General features: G+C 20.7%; 1 protein-coding gene across 10 annotated transcripts in view; it reads left to right on the plus strand.

Moving 5' to 3' along the window:
- The window catches only part of LOC122499040 (cAMP-specific 3',5'-cyclic phosphodiesterase, isoforms N/G), a 340,358-nt gene that overhangs the window by 318,113 nt on the left and 3,059 nt on the right, over positions 1–19,186 (plus strand). For all 10 annotated transcript variants that reach the window (XM_043607091.1, XM_043607085.1, XM_043607086.1 and 7 more), the window contains 5 exons: positions 7,863–7,956; positions 11,225–11,454; positions 16,289–16,552; positions 16,857–16,956; positions 18,432–19,081. In XM_043607091.1, the coding sequence (XP_043463026.1) occupies positions 7,863–7,956; positions 11,225–11,454; positions 16,289–16,552; positions 16,857–16,956; positions 18,432–19,081 (1,338 nt within the window). The remainder of the gene's footprint in view (positions 1–7,862; positions 7,957–11,224; positions 11,455–16,288; positions 16,553–16,856; positions 16,957–18,431; positions 19,082–19,186) is intronic.

Genomic DNA, 19,186 nt, shown 5'->3' on the forward strand with positions numbered 1-19,186 from the left:
CAATTTTTAGTTAGTAACTTTTTTTTACTCCATTTCTACTAATTATAGTTAAAAGGAAAATTTTAAATACGTTATTATTGATTACTAATATAATTATTTTAATAATATTAGAGCAAAAAAAAATAATAATAGTAATAATATTAGGGCAATAATAATTAGCAATTGAAATAGTATAAATGTGTGGAACTCTCTTGTACGGATTATCAATAATTGCTAATTATTATAATTATAGGTAATTAATTATTATTTTTATTAATTAAAAATACAAAAACCAATTTTACATATTAATTTAAAAAAAGGGTCAATTATAATATGAATTAAACAATAATATAATTATGAATATTCTTCGTTATAATATAATTATAATACAATTATTCTAATATATTTACAACAATATAATTATTTTAATATAATTATAACAATATAATTAAATACGAAATGGTATTTGAATTTATTTCTCGTTGTTATTTCAATAAAAGAGTAGACTAAACAATATTTACGATTAATTATTATTAGAAACTAAACCTAGTAATTTTTTCAATGAAAAATATATGAAAATAGTTAAAAACTTTTTAAAAAATTAATAAAAATTACTAATATATTATTCAATTTTGGTAATTACTAATTATTAATAGAAATTCTCAGTGTTATTTTAATAGCAGCGTAGACTAAATAATATTTGATTATTAGAAACTAAACTTAGTAATTTTTTTCAATAAAAAATATATAAAAATAGTTAAAAAAATAAAAAAAAGCTCAATAAAAATTACTAATAAATTATTCAATATTGTTAATTACTATATTAACAATAATAATTAAATTTTCTGTTACTAAAATTGAACTAATTTAACTTGAGAGTTATTAAATTATTGTTAAGTTAATTATTAATTATTACATATTCTGAATAGATAATTGACTCGCGGATCACTGCGTGAAAAATATTTTCCTGAACTATTACATAATAATTAATAACTATTACTTGAATAAGCAAACTCAATTACACATCTGTTAATTACTAAATCAAATCAATTAAATATTTTTCAATAATTGAATAATTAGGAAAACATTAAACTTGACGATTAATATGTTAATTAATAATAACAATTTAATATGCTAGTAATTTTATTTAAAATTTAAAAATATTTTAAGTTTAATAAAAAGGAATATTTTACTATTTATTTTATTTTACTATCGTTGAATTATTATTATAATTATAATAATAGTAAAAATAAATAATAAAAATATTAGTATCTATATTATAATAATTACAATGGTAATGGTATTATTATTATTATTATTATTTTTATTTTTAGTACTATGACGTTGATAATTATTATTATCACTGAGTTAATTATTTATTTATCTATAAAATTCATGAAAAAAAAACTATTGAAAAATTACAAAACTACTTAAATCAATAAAATTTTTAACATAATTCCCTAATTATTTGCCAATAAGAATAATCTCCTTATTAACAGTTTAATCAATTTAGATACACAAAAGTTTGTAAACAGAAATTTTATTCGAATTGAAAAACCTTGTGAGACAATGGAATAATGTAGTGTATATAATAATTCAAATAATGAAAAATTGGGAAATTTTGATAAATTTAAAAATATTTAACAACAGTCTGAACTTAATCCGTCAATAAAATATATTTGTCTACTTCATATATTAGAAGTGGAAGATCTTTTTTTTTGTAAAGACAGTTGCATTTTGAACGTTAAGAATATGGGACAATATTGCCAAGAGTGCTTACAAGAGAGAAAAGTCAGTTTCAAAATAAAAATGAAATCGATATTTCTGCCTTGAAATTTAATAAGAACCGGGGAAACATTAAATTTTTCTGTATTTCGCCTTTATTACAGTTTGTAAGTTGATTTTTCTGTTTGTAAAAAAAAAAAATTTTGATTTATATTTTTCAGACAGGTTGTTATTGCAAAAAAAGGGTTTTTTAATGAAAAAAAATTTTTTATTAGAAATTTTATTGTAATTTTTTATATTCTTTGGTATTTATTTATTTTCATACTTTTTGCATTATTTATTTTCATACTTTTAGCATTATTTATTTTCATACTTTTAGCATTATTTATTTTCATACTTTTAGTATTATTTATTTCCATACTTTTAGTATTATTCATTGATTTCCATATATTTTAGTATTATTTATTCATTTTCATATATATAGTTTCAGTTTTATAAAAGGAATTTAATTACATAAAATATTTTTAAAAAATTAAAATTCCATTAACGTTTCGAAAAAAATGTGAGAATAATAAATATATAAATGAACCGAAAAGTAATTTTAAAATAAAGAATGTGCGGGCGAGAAAAAGAAAACTGTAAAAATATTCAAATATCATATTAGGTATTCTTTTCTTATATCCTTCCACTTACATTAATTATATGCAAAATTGCTTTTTAAAATTTCCTTAACATATATAACGAAACAAGTTCAAAATGTGCGTACATATTTTCCTGACCTTTCACAATAATTAACATATTATATATTCACTTTTTTTTTAATTTGCGTGCTCCTCGAACAATAAAATATGTCATTTTAATCAATTCCCTAAGACATCATTATTATTATTTTTACTATTATTATTTTTTTTATTATTATTATTAATATTATATTAATATTTGTGTATGATAATTAGGCGTTTTGACATAATAAAAAAAGAGTTGTGTTCTTTTTTTTAAGAAGAAAATAATGAGATTCATATCATATTTTTTGAGAATATGTAGTAAAACCAATCTGTCTGACAGGCTATATGTATATGAGTAACCTCGAATCAATAGTTAAAGTTGATGTTGAACTTCCTATATCGACATTTATATTTATTTCCTTTTTTTAATGAAATCGTACTCTTTGTATAATAAAGAAAGGAATAAATGAAAACGATTAATTAACTTTTTTAGTTCACTAAACGACAAACAATTATCGTCAAATAATTATTGTAATTTTAATTTTCTAGTGTTAAAAATTTCCTATTTTCTTGTATTCAATTTTTATTTTCTATTGTTGGCAATTTTCTTATTACTCACTTTGTAAGTGCTTTATGTAAGTCGCGACATTTTATTCCTAGAAACTTAATTATTTAATTATTATATGTGTATATAATTTTTACGTTTTACGGAAATGAGAATAAATGAAATCTAAATAATTATAATTATGATAATTGATTGAATAATAGATTAAAAATTACAAAATTTGTATTAAGTAGTAACGAAATAATTATTGAATAGCTATTATTGAGTAATTATTGAATAGTTTTTCGTTTAAATTTGAATTTCGCGACTTTTTAATTCCATGACGCTTCCGATAGGTGGCGAAAGAGTTGCTTGTTGCTTCTCTGGTCAGGAGCAAAAAAAATGATTGAATACTAATTATTAAATAAAAATATTCAATATTAATAATTGAAAAATTATTTAATAATAATTGTTGAATAATAATTATTAAACAATAATTATAGAATAATTATTCAATAATAATTATCGAATAATTATTAAATATTAAATAATTGTTATCGAATAATTATTAAATAATAACTATCGAATAATTATTGAATACTAATTATCGAATAATTATTGAATAATAATTATAAAATGACAAAGTAATAAGTTACTATTTTTTTCCAAATAACAAATAAATTAAATTTCTTCCTTTGGCAATACTCTTAATCAGAAATAAACTGTATACACAATAGATTGTAAATAAAGTCATTTATTTACTTAAGTATAAAGTTTTACTTTCTTCTAGATTGTAAATTTTACGATCTAGATAGTAAAAGTTTATGATCAAGATTTTAAGATTTACGCGCACTTTTACCCGTTTGTAACCTTATGTGCTGTAAAAAAAATTCACAAATACTTTAATTCTTTTTTAATCAACGAAAATTTTTTTTCGTTTGTTTAATATTTAAAGAAATTGCAATAAATTTTCGAAATGTTTTTTTCTGGAAATTTTTCAAATTATTTCCACTAAAATTTTTATTCAAGTATTTACTTATTTATTAGTTGTTATATTATTATTTATTTTTTTATTCAAAATGCGATTTAATATTTATTTATAATTTTATATAATTTAATCAAATTATAGTTTCATTTTGAAATTTTGTATTTTTTGCAGTGAAACCTCGAATTAGTGTACTCTGGAATTTTACTGCAAAGATATACCTATTTTTTAATAAAAATATTTTTTTATTAGAAAAATATTTTTTTAATAAAATTTTTTATTTTTTCTTAACAGGAAAAATATTTTTTTAGTAAAAACATATTTTTTTAATGGAAAAAGATATTTTTAATGAAATTTTCCATTTTTTTACATAGAAATATATTTTTTAATGAAAAACTATTTTTTTTTACTAAAAAAACAAAAAAACTAACCTGTTTTCTGAATGACTTGTAAAAAGTGAAACTTATCTCATGGAAAAATCTGTTTTTCTATTCTATTTTGACGATAAACAATCGACAATTTTTTTATAGAGATATATACTTACAGGCAAAGATGTGTTTAAATCATTTTTTAAGATGAATCATAAATCAAATGTAAAATCTTCAAAAAAAAAAAAAAAAAACAATTGGAAAAAAAAATTTCCATAATCCCTCCTTTATTCTGATGAATGTTGTTATATGTATTAGTTATACATATATATACTGCTAAATTTTTCAGACTACATATATGTATCAACGCTTTTATAAATAAAAACGACTTGCAAAAGTTTTCAACTTTACGTTGAACATAATATATAATTCGTAAATATGTGTGAGATATCATCTTTTTAAAGACTACTGTACACAAAAAACGTGTGTATTATGTCACTGTCATTATAAGACTTTAATCATTATAAATGCTTGAAAAATTGTCATAAGACAATTTTACAATTTCGTTTACGCACGTAATATCTATTTATTTTTTCACATTAAGGGGGGTACAAATACCAAAAATACACACACATACACACACACAGTAAGAGATGTTATAAATTATATTGGAATTCCTTTTTTGGAAATGAAAAAAAATATATATTTCCCATTCAGCATCCATTATGCAAAATTAAATTTTTCAACATTCCATATATATATAAGTTGAAATTTTTTATCAGTATTTCATCATTCTTGATCTTCATTGATAAATATTAATTAGTTGTCCAAGTTGATTAATATTTCAACAGGCTTTTTAGTATCGGCTTTGATTATCGACAACAGGAGAGAAAAAAAAACTTGTTAGAAAATAATTCGACAAATTTCGAAATTAAATTCGGTAATTTTTCGTTTAGGATTTTTTTTTTAATGTATAATATTAATTATAGCTGTCAATTTTTATAGGTTTCGATTTATTTTTTAAAATCTTTTGAACTCGAAAAGCTTTATTTTTTAATTTTTTTTTAATTGGAAAAATATTTTTTCATTGAATTTTTTATTTTTTTACTGGAAAAAGTTCTTATGCAATTTTTTATTTTTTAACTGGAAAAAGATTTTTTTAATTATCTAGTTATTTGTTTGTTTGTTTGTAAAAATAACAACAAAATATAAAAAAAAAATGAATAATAATTAATCAAATAATATTGAGTAAGATAGTAGTTAATAATAATTTAAATAAATACTAAAAACTAGCAAATAAAAAAATAAATGATAATAAATAAAATAACAACTTATTAGTTAATAATTATTTAAACTTCTAAATTAGTTGGTAATACAAATTATTTTTAATTTTAATATTCATAATAAGAAGTAAATTAATAATAACCTAATAATAACAAGAATAATTTAGTGCGAAATATTTTTTCCAATAAAAATTAAATTGTAAAATATATAGAAAATATTAAATAAGAAACAATTGAATTCAATCGTTTAAAGGGTACCTAAATAATAAATGAAATTAAAATATGTACAATATAAAGAAAATAATTTAAAAAATTGTGAAATATAAGTCAAAGGGACAGAAATAGAAAAAAAAATGAAAAAATATTATTCGAGTTGAGAAATAAAGTGAAAATTTATATAGAAAATAAAAGAAATCGCGAATAAAAAATTCTACAGGAAATTAATGTTTTTTAATTAAATTTTTTCGAGTTAAAAAGAATTCTAAAACCAATTTCTCAATATCGATTACGATTGAGAATTGAAAACATTTTTATCTATAAAAATTTTTTCACATTGCTTCTAAAATAAAAATTCATTTTTCGCCTCTTGTTTTTTAAAAAACGAGTTTTTCTTAAATTTCATTGAAATTCTCTTTTTTTATTTTATTTTTTTTTTACTTACTTCTTACTGATATTTTACAAATTTTCATTTGAAATTTTTTTCTTTCCCTTTTCTAGACGTTTTTCAGAAAAATAAAATTTCGTTAAAATTAAATTCACAAATGGAAACAAAAAGAGAAAAATGTTTAATTGAAAATATGAATATAATTAGAGTGGGGATTTAATTAACAACTATGAGTGTAAATTTAAGATCTTTGTCAATTTTTCCTTTTTTGTAAACAAATAAATTTTTCGTAAAGTAACAAGGTCTTAGAAGAATTTTTCCTTTATATAAAAAGAAAAAGGGATTTCAACTCTCTCTGTGATAAATGATCAAAAAGAGAAGAAAAAAATCTGATTCTGTGAGTCGTGTAATTTTTCACTTCATTTTGAAATTCCTTTTAAAGGGGAAAAATCCCCTTTCTCGACTTTTAACAGTACGAATAAGAAAATTTCTTTGAAAATTGACCTGATTGTCTAAAATTGACTTAATTCTTAATTTTTCTTCTTTCATTTCGTCCAATTATTATTTTTTTTTATTGTTATTTTGATCTCATCAGACAAAATTTTAGAGACGGAATTTTATCAATTCTTAGAAAAACGATTTTTTTAATTAATTTATACGAATTAAAAAGGACAAATAATAATAATAAACAAATGAATCGGTTTTTTCTCCATCAATCATTTTTTTCTTTTCCATTTGTCAAAAAATCAAAGACACATTTTTATAAAGAAATCATCAACAGAATTATAATTTGTCCGATAAAAATCAATTGATATAATAATGATAGTTAAGTTTTCTTAAATCGATATAATATCATCTCTGTGAAAAAAAGTTTTCCTTGAATTGTCAATAGTAAATAATTATTCTGCAAATTGATAAGTGTACTATTAAAGAAATTTTCGGAGAAAATTTCTCTTTTCAAAAGAATTAAAAAGAGGAGAAATTTTTCACACTCTTTAGCAAATATTTTGTGATTGTAAATAAATTGTAACTCTTTATTTGTATCCATTGAGGAATTGATTGATTTATTTTCCGTGAAATTTTTGTATTTGTATAAATAAACAAATATTGTATTTGTTTTACATTGTTTGTTAAATAGTGAAGTATCTTTCACTGATTCATAGAAAATTTATTTTTAGTTCTATTTCACCATTAGGGATAGAAATTCACTGAAAAATAAATTACTAATTACTTTTTTTTAATATATTACTAATTATTAATTACTAATTATTTATTTTGACTAATTAATTATTTATTATAACTAATTATTCACTGTAACTAATTAATTAATTACTAATATTACCTACTATAACAAATTAATTAATTAATAATTAAATTAGAGTTAATAATTAAAAATAAATTAATTATTAGTATAATTATTAGATATTATTTTAATTTAATTTTACAGTTAATTAATTAGAGAATAATAAGTAGATAAATGAGTAAATAAAGAGGTAAATTAATTAACTAACAATGGAGTAATAATAAATAATGGAAGTTGCCCATTATTTTAAGAAATAATGACTGAACTAGTTAATTAAGTAGAATTAGAAATCAAACTCTTTGCAATTAATTAAATTAAAATGGGAATATTTGCTTTGTGATTACAGTTTAAAAGGATGTTGAACAAAGAACTTTCACACTTCTCGGAGTCATCCAAGTCTGGCAATCAGATTTCTGAATACATCTGTAGCACTTTCCTTGGTAAGAAAAATCATTAATTATTATAAACTATTAACTAAGCTCGCAAAAGAAAGTAAATAAATTCGTTGTTTCATTATTTTTTCAAACATTTTTGTTCAGTATTTTTATTCTTTGAATTAATTATTGTATTAATAACAATACAATTATTCATAGTGAAATAATATTTATTTATAATTATATATAATTATTTATAATATAATAAAATTATTATTTACTTTTGTACGAAATTTAATGAATAATAAATTAAAATTAGTGGAGTTAATTAGAGTCACACTTTTTTTTCTTTTTTTTTTTTTTTTTTTTGATGATGATTTGATAAAAAAGGAAAATGTAAGAAAAATGAAAGTCTTATCAAAGAAAACGTACGCCACTTTTAATATCTTGACCACTCTGACGTGTTTATTGATAAAATGTATAACAAGAAAACTTGAAATGACACGACAAGACGTGTAACTTGTTTAGTAAGATAAAATTGATATCGCCATCAGTATCTGCTTTTCTGTATAAAAGAGAAAAATCTTTTCTGTGTTTTTTAAATTTTACATATATATTCACTTTCAAAAAGAAGAAGAAAAATTGAAATTAAAAAAAGGGAGAATAAATATTAAAACAAAGAAAAGAAAGTAGAAATTAAAATAAAAAAAGAGAGAATATTAAAATAAATACTGAAACAAAAGAAGAGACAACAAATATTTTAATAAGCCAAAAATTTATATTTTCCCAAAAAAATTTTTAGAAAAAAAATTTGAAAGTTCCAAATACGTGAAGAAATTAAATTAAAATAAATTGTAGAAACAATAAAAAAATTGAAGAAAGAGGAAGGATAAAAAGGACGAATAAAAAATAATTAATCAAAAAGTTGAATTGGCTTTTTTTCTTTTGCCAAAAAAAATAAAAAAAGAGGAACGACGCACTTCACGATGAGAAAATTGATTTTATTTGAGTGTTACAAAAATTGTCAGAATGGTAGGTAAACTTTGCGTGACAAGTTAACAAGCAATTTTGAATATATACATATATATATACGAAACCTTGAATTTGACTGACATCCTTTTGAATGTGTATTTCAACACTTTTCTTCTGTTTTATCGAAAGACGAGAGTCGAGAGATTAAAATTCATTTCAAAAAGTTTTGCTAATAACGTCGAGGAACTTTAATTTTTTTATAAAATTAATAACTTGTCTAATTTTAATTTATTCTGTCAATTTTGTTTTTTTCATTTTAGATTTTATTTTTGTTTTTAATTTTAAACATATATTAATTAATTAGTTATTATTTATTTCCTATTTATTTATTATACATTTCTCTATTTTTTGTCTATTTATTATTTATTTATTGTCTATTATTTTACTATTTATTAAAAAAATAATAAAAAGGGGGGTTTTTGTTTTGTAAGACCGTTGATATTAAATAAGTAAATACATAAAAAATAATAGAACAAAAAACCATTAACTATGAATAATAAACAAATAGTAAAATATTAAAAAATTAAATATTAAAACATTAAAAAAACTAATAATTCAAAGGCGAAAAATTCAAAAATATCGAAAAGTTATTTAAAAAAAAAATTATAATTTGCTAAAAATAATAAAAAATTGAAGCTGTAAAAAAATAGATATCGATTGTCTCATAAGAATCGTTTCGTCGCGCCTAATCTCTTGTCTTGACGATCTTTGAACGGCGTCACTATTGATAAATCTATTTATGTTTTATATAATTAAGTGGACGCGTGTAAAATACAAATTAATTTTCTATATATATATATATACATAATTATGTGTATAATATATTGTCACAATTCAAATAATTATCGATTAGATTAACTGCGTAACTGCAAAAAAAAAGTTTTTTTTTCTTATTCTTTAATATTTTAAGGAGTGGTACATGACCTTCAAATGTCTCATCACATATTTATAGTATAAGACCAATTTTTCCAAGTTCAAATATGCGCAGTTAAAAAAGAAAAAAATATTCCAGTAGTGCAATCAATCGTAACTGTACCATATTTATTTTTACTGTTCCTCTTATTCTTCGAAAATTTATTTCGTAATAGTAAAAAAAAATTGCTCCTCTTCTGAGTACGAAGTGAAAAATGAAAGAAAAAAAATCGAAAATTGTCGGAAATGATAAATTAGAATTTTTTATTTATTATTAATCTGAAGTGGTTAATTTTCTTTTGAAGAAAGTTTTTTGCAGAGATAATTTTATTTATAAAAGTGGGATTTTAAATAATCATATAAAACAATTACAAATTAATTATTAATTAATAGTAATTGATTTTTATTAATTAATAATTAATTATTCTTAATTTATAATAAATTGCTATTGTAATTAATTTTTTATTTATACAGTATTAACGAGTTTCTAAATAAAAGAAAACATTTCATTTCTTTAAATAAACAAATAAAAAAATTATTTTTACAAAATAAGCAAAAAAAAATATATTTTTGTAAATGAAAAAAATAAAAATAGCAAAAAATATTTTAATAATATTTTATCTACTATATTTTATGAAATATTTTTTCATTACTTGTCAACATGTGCGTATCTCGCGAAAAAAAATTTATCAGCGACAAAAGTGGAACAAACCAAAAAAAAATAAATGACCATCGAAATCCCGGAATTCTGAAGTTAAAAAGACATTTTACAGTTTTATTGACGTTGATAAAAAATTACGATCAGATTAAAAAAATAACAATAGTCTAACAGGTTTGTTTTTCTCCTCAAAGTAAATTTTGTTTATTACATTTTCATATTTTCTAATACGCGCAATGATAATAAAAATTTATTTTTGATTTCTAATACACAATGTAGTATAGAAAGAAAGGAATAAAATTTATTTTTGATTTCCTTAAATATACCATAAAGTAATAAAAATTTATTTTTGAAACTTGACAAATTCAATTTTTTATCGTTATTTAAACTTGTTAATAAAAAAAAATTATTCTTTGATAGGAAACATTTTTTTTCGATTATTTTTCAATTTTAGCACAATTACAAAATATTATATGTTTTACATAATAATGATTATAAATATTTACTTTTGAATAATAATAACTATTATTGTACATAGTTATAATTTACTTATTTATTAAACAATAATTATTATTATTGTAGTTATAATTTTTTTATTGAATTATAATAATTATTGTAATTATAATTTATTTACTTATTTATTATTGAATAATAATTATTATCATTTTAGTTTATGTGGAATTTTACAAATTCGATGATTGTTTAAATAAAAAAAAATTTTTTTGCTTGCAGATAAACAACAAGAGTTGGATTTACCATCCCTACGAATTGAGGATGCTGTGGCTCCAACCGGAAGTGCGGACGCAAGAGCGGCTAAGAAAAAGGATCGACTACAAAAAGGACCAGCCGCGATGTCCCATATTAGTGGTGTTAAACGACCCTTAACGCATACTAATAGTTTCACCGGTGAACGAGTACCTGTACATGGTGTTGAAACACCTGATGAAGAAAAACTTGGCAAGGTATTTTACATAATGAAATTTTAAATTTAAATATCTCCCTTTTCTCAAAAGTCGTTTATCTTCTTTGCAAAACACAAAAAAATCCTGTTTTCGCTGAATAAGAATAATTTTTTTTATCTAGGGAAATTATTTTTAAAAAAATCTTTTTTAAATCTAAACAAATTAAATTAATTACTTTTTTTTAATTTTAATTAATTAATTAATTAATTAATTGAAAAATTAATAAATTTATAGGAAGAAAATAACTGAATACCTACAATATTGAATAAAATAAAAAAAAAAATTGAATAAAATTAAATGAACTGAAAAAATAAATTGAATACAAAATTAAATTAAAGAAATAGAATTTTTTGTAAGTAAAAAATTTGTTGTTATTCACAATTTGTTTGTAAATTTATTAAATATAAGTTTTACAGCTTCGTTAATATTTCTCTTTAGTTCATAAATTCGTTACAGAATTTATTCATTCAAATATTTCACATATACAGAATTTCATTGTTTCAATTCATTTTTAATTGCATAAAGAAAATTTAATTAACAAAGGAATCCTCATTGAGATAGAACTGTACAATTTATTATAAAATTAAAATGACTCAAATTCCCGGGTGAATAATTTAATTTTGTCCAAAATTGTTCCAAAATTGAAGAAAAAGAATTTAAAAAATCAAAGAAATTTTTTTAATACAGTCTAAAAACTTTTCTATTCGTTAATTTATTTAATTTTATTTAAATTTTTTAATTTACGAATTCGCTTAATTTTTAATAATTTAATAACTTATTAATTTTTTTCGGAAATAAAATTTTTTATTCCATAGATAGAAACTAATTTTCTTTGCAAATAAAATAGTCTTTTGAAAATAAAAATTTACCTTTGAATGTAAATTTACTTTTAAATGTAAATTTACCTTGGAAAGGAATTTACTTTTGAAAAATAATTACTTTTTTTAGAAAGCAATTAGTTTTTATAAATAATTTAACATTTAGAAATTGTTTTTCCTTGAGAGTAGTATAAAAATTTATGTTTAAATTAAGTTTCGAGGAAAAATTCGCTTTATAATGAAAATTTTATTAAAAATATTATTTAGTAGATAATAATATATTTTTCCTTTTCGTTTTTTTTTATTTGAACCGGAAAATTTAGAAAGATTTTTTTGTTTAAAAAATTCATAATAATATTGATAGCAATTTTTTTTCAACCAGAAAATTTTGAAAGTGGAGAATTTCATTTTCAAAAATTAATTTTTAAAAATTTAAATTTGAAATTAAAAAAAAATAATTTTTCTGTTTTTTATATTCAGGAAATTTTTTATTTTTAAATACGGAAATATTTCTTTTTTTCGTTTTTGAGAATCGCATCAGCAAAATATATATATACGCAAATTTTTTTAGCGCCCACGTGAAATTCCCTAATCGGTTTGTTTCTTCAATATTTGCCATTTTCAGAAAGTTTATTTCGCCTTTTTTCCACTGCGCCCACATATTCCATGTCAGTGGCGCCAAACAAAATAATATAATAAACTTATTTTACGGCTTTCTAAAATTAGCCATTGTACAAAAAATATTTTATCAGAATATATATTTAACGACAGAGTTAAAAAAAATTGAATGAAAAATTTATAATTGCATTTTTTTTTTGTGAAATATTTTCAAAAACAATTTGAAAAACTATTTCTAAAAAGCTATAAATTATTTCTGTAAATTATTTCTCAAAAACTATAAAATATTTCTAAAAATTGAAAACTATTTCTGAAAATAAGAAAATATTTTTATAAATATTTATAAATGAAAGAATTAAAAAAACTTTTTTATATTTTTAAAAATGAATATGAAAAGTTCTGAAAAAATTTGTAAGTTGAAACAAAAATAACGATTTTCAGTTGATCAAATAAAAAATCATTTTTATAAATAAAGTTCTAAAAAACGTTTATTTAATATAAAGAAAATGGAAAACAAGTTTTTCAGTTATTAAAAGTAAATGATAAAATATTAATTATTTATTATATTTCCCAAAAAAACGCAGAAGAATTTTTTAATAATTAATCTTACTTGTATTCAAATGATTATTTACCAATAAGATAAAAATGTTCGGTAAAGTGCGTCACGAACTCTATTAAAATTAATAAATTATAATGACAAAATGTTCCTTTTGATTCAAGTTGATTAAATATTTTTTTTTAAATTACATTGACGTACCAAACTTTGTCTATTTATTCGTCTCAACACTTATGGTAGACTTTTCTGAATATATTAATTTTACATATACGAAAAAAAAATGTTTTCTTCTTCTTCCATATCCGAAATTAACTTTCAGGAAAAATTATAATACTCACTGCACCATTTATGGGTTGAGCAAGTAGGGGCTTCTTTTTTTTTTGTAAACACGTGTTCCTATCTGATTCACTTATAAAAAATGGAAAAAAAATTATTTCAATAATACACCCTTTTGTTTATTTTTATTTTTTTTTATTACGTGTCACAAAAGCGGATTCAATATTTAACCATTTATTCGCGATTTATTTTTAACTCTCATTTCTCTCTCCGATTTATTATTTTATTTTTAGAATGGAAAATAATTTTTATTTATTTTTACTATTCTTTTTAATTCATGAAAAGTAATTACTATTGTTTATTTAATTAATTTTTAATATAATAATTATTTTTATTTGTTTTTCTACTTTTAATTTATTAAACAAATTTTTTTATTCCAATTCATATTTTTTATAAATTAAATAATAATAATAATAATAAAAATAATAACAATTTTTGAATTTGTTTATTAATTTTTTTGTTTTATAAAAAAATTTCGTTCCCTTTAAAAAAATAATTGTTTACTTTTTGATATTTTCAAACGATATTAAATGCTAATGAAAAAGTAATTACTTTATTTTCTTTTGATAATTCGTGAAATAGATGTTTATTAACAAAAAATATATTTAACGTCATTGAGGGGAAATTGAAATTGGCAAATATTTGATGAATGGATTTCATTCCCTTTGGCTGATGTTCATGTTAATTACAAAATTTTTTTTTTTTATTTAGAATTATTTATTACTTTCTTTTAAATAAATAAAGCGTTAAAATGCATTTCTTTCATGAGAAAAAAAGATGAGTTTTTAATCTACTGTACTTTATCTGAAAAATCGTTTTCTACAGTGAGGAAATAAAGACACAGTCAGACAAAAAGTGTCTCACTTAACGTTTCCTTATCCACTGAAAAGACTCAATAAATTCACAAAAGCGAAAAACTCTTTTTGTTGAAAGAAAAATGCGACTAAATAAAAAGTCCATTAAATATTTTCATTTAAAAGTTTATTTTTCTTGCGCTAAACATTTGATTTTATTAAAAAAAAAATTGTGGAAAGTGTTTTTTTCGTTAATTGTTTTATTTGTATTTCTTATTATTTTTTATTTCATTTTCTGTATTTATATTTTTTATTATCTTCTTCCTTTTATTTTTTTATTATTAATATTTTTTAGATATTTTCTTTTTTATTATTGTATTTGTCATTATTTTTTTTTTTTAGTTTTTTATTTAAGTAGTAAACGGGCTTACAAAAAATAAATTCCCTTTCGTACGATTGTACTAATTATTTTTACTATTATTTTTAATAATTTTTACTATTTTTCTTATTTCACTTTTTTTCTATTTGTATTTTTTAATGATTTTCTTCATTTCATTTCTTTTTGTTTATATTTTTTAATTATTTTCTTTACTTTATTTCTTATTATTTATATTTTTTATTATTTTCTTCATTTTATTTTTTATTACTCGTATTATTCTAATTTTCTTCATTATTTATTTATTTTTATTTTATTTTTTATTATTCATATTTTCATTTCCTCAAAGGAAAAAAAAATTTTTTCTTCTCAAAAGATCATTTTTATTTGCAATTTTCCTTTAGTTATGAATATTTTTTTTCTTATGTTAAATTTTTTATTGCTGCAAAGTATGTTTTCTGATTTATAATTTACATAAGAGATTTTTGCAAATTTATCTTCATCTTATCAGCTTATTTTCTTTAAATATATTATTACAACTAATATTTAGAGATAAATTATTAATGACACTTGAAAGATAACGTATAAATTATCAATACAAACACCACTCAAGGCTCATTAGTTTTCAAATCCAAATGATAAAAGAAAATTAAAATAAATATTAATAACCCAATGGTAAAATAAAATAAAAATGGTAAAAAAAATGAAAAAATTAGTTTTAGTTGAATCCGTAAAATTTTTCCAAGTAATTAATTTGTTTCAATTTTTTTCAGTTTTCCTAATTATTAATTAATTCATTAATTTGTTTTTGTATTTAATTATTTATTTACTTAGTTATTTATTTACTTATTTATTTCCTTATTTATTTACTTAATTATTTATCTATCTATTTATTTATTTACCTTATTTACCTACTTATTTATTTATTTATTTATCTATTTATTTATCTATTTATTTATGTATTTATTTATTCACTTACTGAAAAAAATGTAAAAAAATTAATTTAAATAACTTTTTCGCAAAAGATTTTTTGTATTTGAAAAATAATGCGCCGATTGTTATTAAGACTGTGGACAATATTGAGGATTGCAAAAGAATACGATTTAGAAGATAATCGGCTTAAAATTTAATCCAGAATAAAATGGATATTGAAATGAGATTTTAGAGAATTTGTATAATATGTAATTATGAATAGAGAGGACACATTGATATTATATCTTGTGTCGATTTGCTTGTGTAAATTACATGAAGATTTGATGAGAACAATCAAAGTTTATAACTATAGAGAGTAGGGACGTATTAATGATTGAATTAACGTTTAATTTGAAATTTGCAGCATCTGTCGGACATTGACAAGTGGGGAATCGACATCTTCAGGATAGGTGAACTCAGTAATAATAGACCGTTGACCTGCGTGGCGTACACAGTCTTCCAGAGTCGTGATCTGCTCAATTCCCTGGCAATTCCTCCCAAGACCTTTGTCACATTCATGATGACCTTAGAGGATCATTACGTCAAGGATAATCCCTTCCACAATAGCCTTCATGCAGCAGACGTCACACAATCCACGCACACTCTTCTCAATACTCCTGCACTTGAGGTGATTTTCAAAAAGAAATTTAAAAAAAAAAATTAAATCTGACGATTTTCACAAATTTGTCATTTTTCTCTTTTTTTCTTTTTTCATAGAATTTCTGTCATTTTTTTCGAAATTCGTCTTTTTCCTGAAATTTAAAGTCTGAAATTAATATTAAGAATTAATTAATTAAGAGACGAAATAGAAATAAATAGAAGAAATTCAAATTCTGAAATTATTATTAAGAATAAATTAATTAAGGGACAAGAAATAATTTTTTTTTTTTGCTAAAATATATTTTTTTAATAAGTAATTTAATAAATTTCAGTCTGTATTCACGCCACTGGAAATCACAGCAGCTCTTTTTGCGGCCACTATCCACGATGTTGATCATCCTGGTCTCACGAATCAATTCCTGATAAATTCAAGTAAGTAATTGTTTCCCGAAGCATTTATTAAAATTTAAGAAAATAATTTAATTTTTTCGAAAAATTTTATTAAAAATTTAAACAATTAATTGAATCCTTTGGTGGAATTTTGTGAAAATTGTATTGAAAATAATTGGATTCTTGGTAAGAATTTTATTTAAATTGAATTAAAAATAAGTGAATTCATATCTATATAAGAATTTTACCAAAATTCTTCAAGATAATTGAATATTTTACGAAGAATTTTATTAAAATTTTTAAATATCTTCATTAAATTCTTTTGAAGAATTTCTTAAAAATTTTTTTTAATAGCGTTTATTTAATACTTTGAACTGAAATTTTGAACTGAAATTTTTTAAAGTAATTGAATTTTATGAAGAATATAATCATTTAGAAAAAGAATTAAATATTTTCAAAGTATTTTCATTACATTTTTTTCTTATAAAGAATTTTATTGAAATTTTTCAAAATATAATAAAATTTTTTCAAAGAATTTCATTAAAATTCTTTAAAGTAATTGAATTTCATGAAAGAATTTTATTATTTATGAAAATAATTAAATTCTTGAGAAGAATTTTTGTAAAAATTTTTTAAAATCCTAATTAAATTCTTTTCAACAATTTCCTTTAATTTTTTTCAAATAATGGAGTTTCTTTAATAGTTTTAATTGCAAATTTTTAAAGTAATTAAATTTTGTGAAGAATTTCTTTAAAATTTTTTAAATAATGTAAATAATAAAATTATTTACATTTTCAGAAAATAATTAAATTATTCTCAGAATTTTATTATAAAGTATTGGAAATAATTGAATTGCCAATAATGGAATTCTTTCAATAATTTTCTTTAATTTTTTTAATATAATCGATTTTGTTAATAACAATTATAATTAATTATTCTTTTAAACTATTTTATTAGTTTTTGTAAAGAATAACATTCTTCTGAAGAATTTCTCTAAGTTTTTTAAAAATTGTTTTTTTAATAATTTTAATTAAAAATTTTGAAAATAATTGAATTCCTGAGAAGAATTTTATTATTCATCAAAATAATTTAATTCTTGCGAAGAAGAATTTTGTTATTCATCAAAATAATTTAATTCTTGCGAAGAAGAATTTTATTATTTATAAAAATAATTCAATTGTTTTAAAGAATTTATTAAAATTTAAGAAAATAATTGAATCCTTTCGTGAAATTTTATTAAAATTATATTGAAAATACTTGAATTCCTCCGAAGAATTTTATTTAAATTTTTGATAGTAATAGACAGTAATAATAATTTTAAAAATTTTCCATCTGTAATTAGTTTATATTTGAAAATAAAAAATATTGTAATTTGCATACAATAATAATAAATTGAATATTTGAATAAAGAAAATTGAAATTATTAATTAATTTATTATTGTTGTGCAAAAGAAATTGAAGAAAATAAAAAATAATTGTCAGTGAAAGAGAATTAAAAAGTAAATTTCTTCTTACAGGTTCAGAACTCGCTCTGATGTACAACGACGAATCAGTGCTGGAAAATCATCATTTGGCAGTGGCGTTTAAGCTTCTACAGAACGAAGGCTGTGACATCTTTGTGAATATGACGAAGAAGCAACGTCAAACATTGAGAAAAATGGTGATTGATATGGTGCTCTCGACCGATATGTCAAAGCACATGACATTATTGGCCGATTTAAAAACAATGGTTGAAACAAAAAAAGTCGCTGGTTCAGGTGTATTATTACTTGATAATTATACCGATCGAATACAAGTTCTCGAGAATTTGGTGCATTGCGCCGATCTATCAAATCCAACGAAACCATTGCAATTGTATAAGCGATGGGTTGGTCTATTAATGGAGGAATTCTTCTTGCAAGGTGATCGTGAACGCGATCAAAATATGGACATTAGTCCAATGTGCGATCGACACAGTGCAACTATTGAAAAATCACAAGTTGGTTTTATCGATTATATTGTTCATCCATTATGGGAGACATGGGCCGATCTTGTTCATCCCGATGCGCAGGAAATACTCGATACTTTGGAGGAGAATCGTGATTGGTATCAATCAATGATACCGCCATCGCCACCATCCGACGATCAGCAATCCAATGAACAGCAGACTGATCGAATACACTTCCAGGTAATTGGAAAAAATAAATTAACTATATAATAATCTTCGTATTCTTTCATTTTTTCATTTTTTCTGTCTGTCCACACTTTGAAGTTAGTTTTTTTTTAAAAAAGC

This window comes from Leptopilina heterotoma, unplaced genomic scaffold (assembly GCF_015476425.1).
Source record: "Leptopilina heterotoma isolate Lh14 unplaced genomic scaffold, ASM1547642v1 Lhet_163, whole genome shotgun sequence".
NCBI lineage: Eukaryota > Metazoa > Arthropoda > Insecta > Hymenoptera > Figitidae > Leptopilina > Leptopilina heterotoma.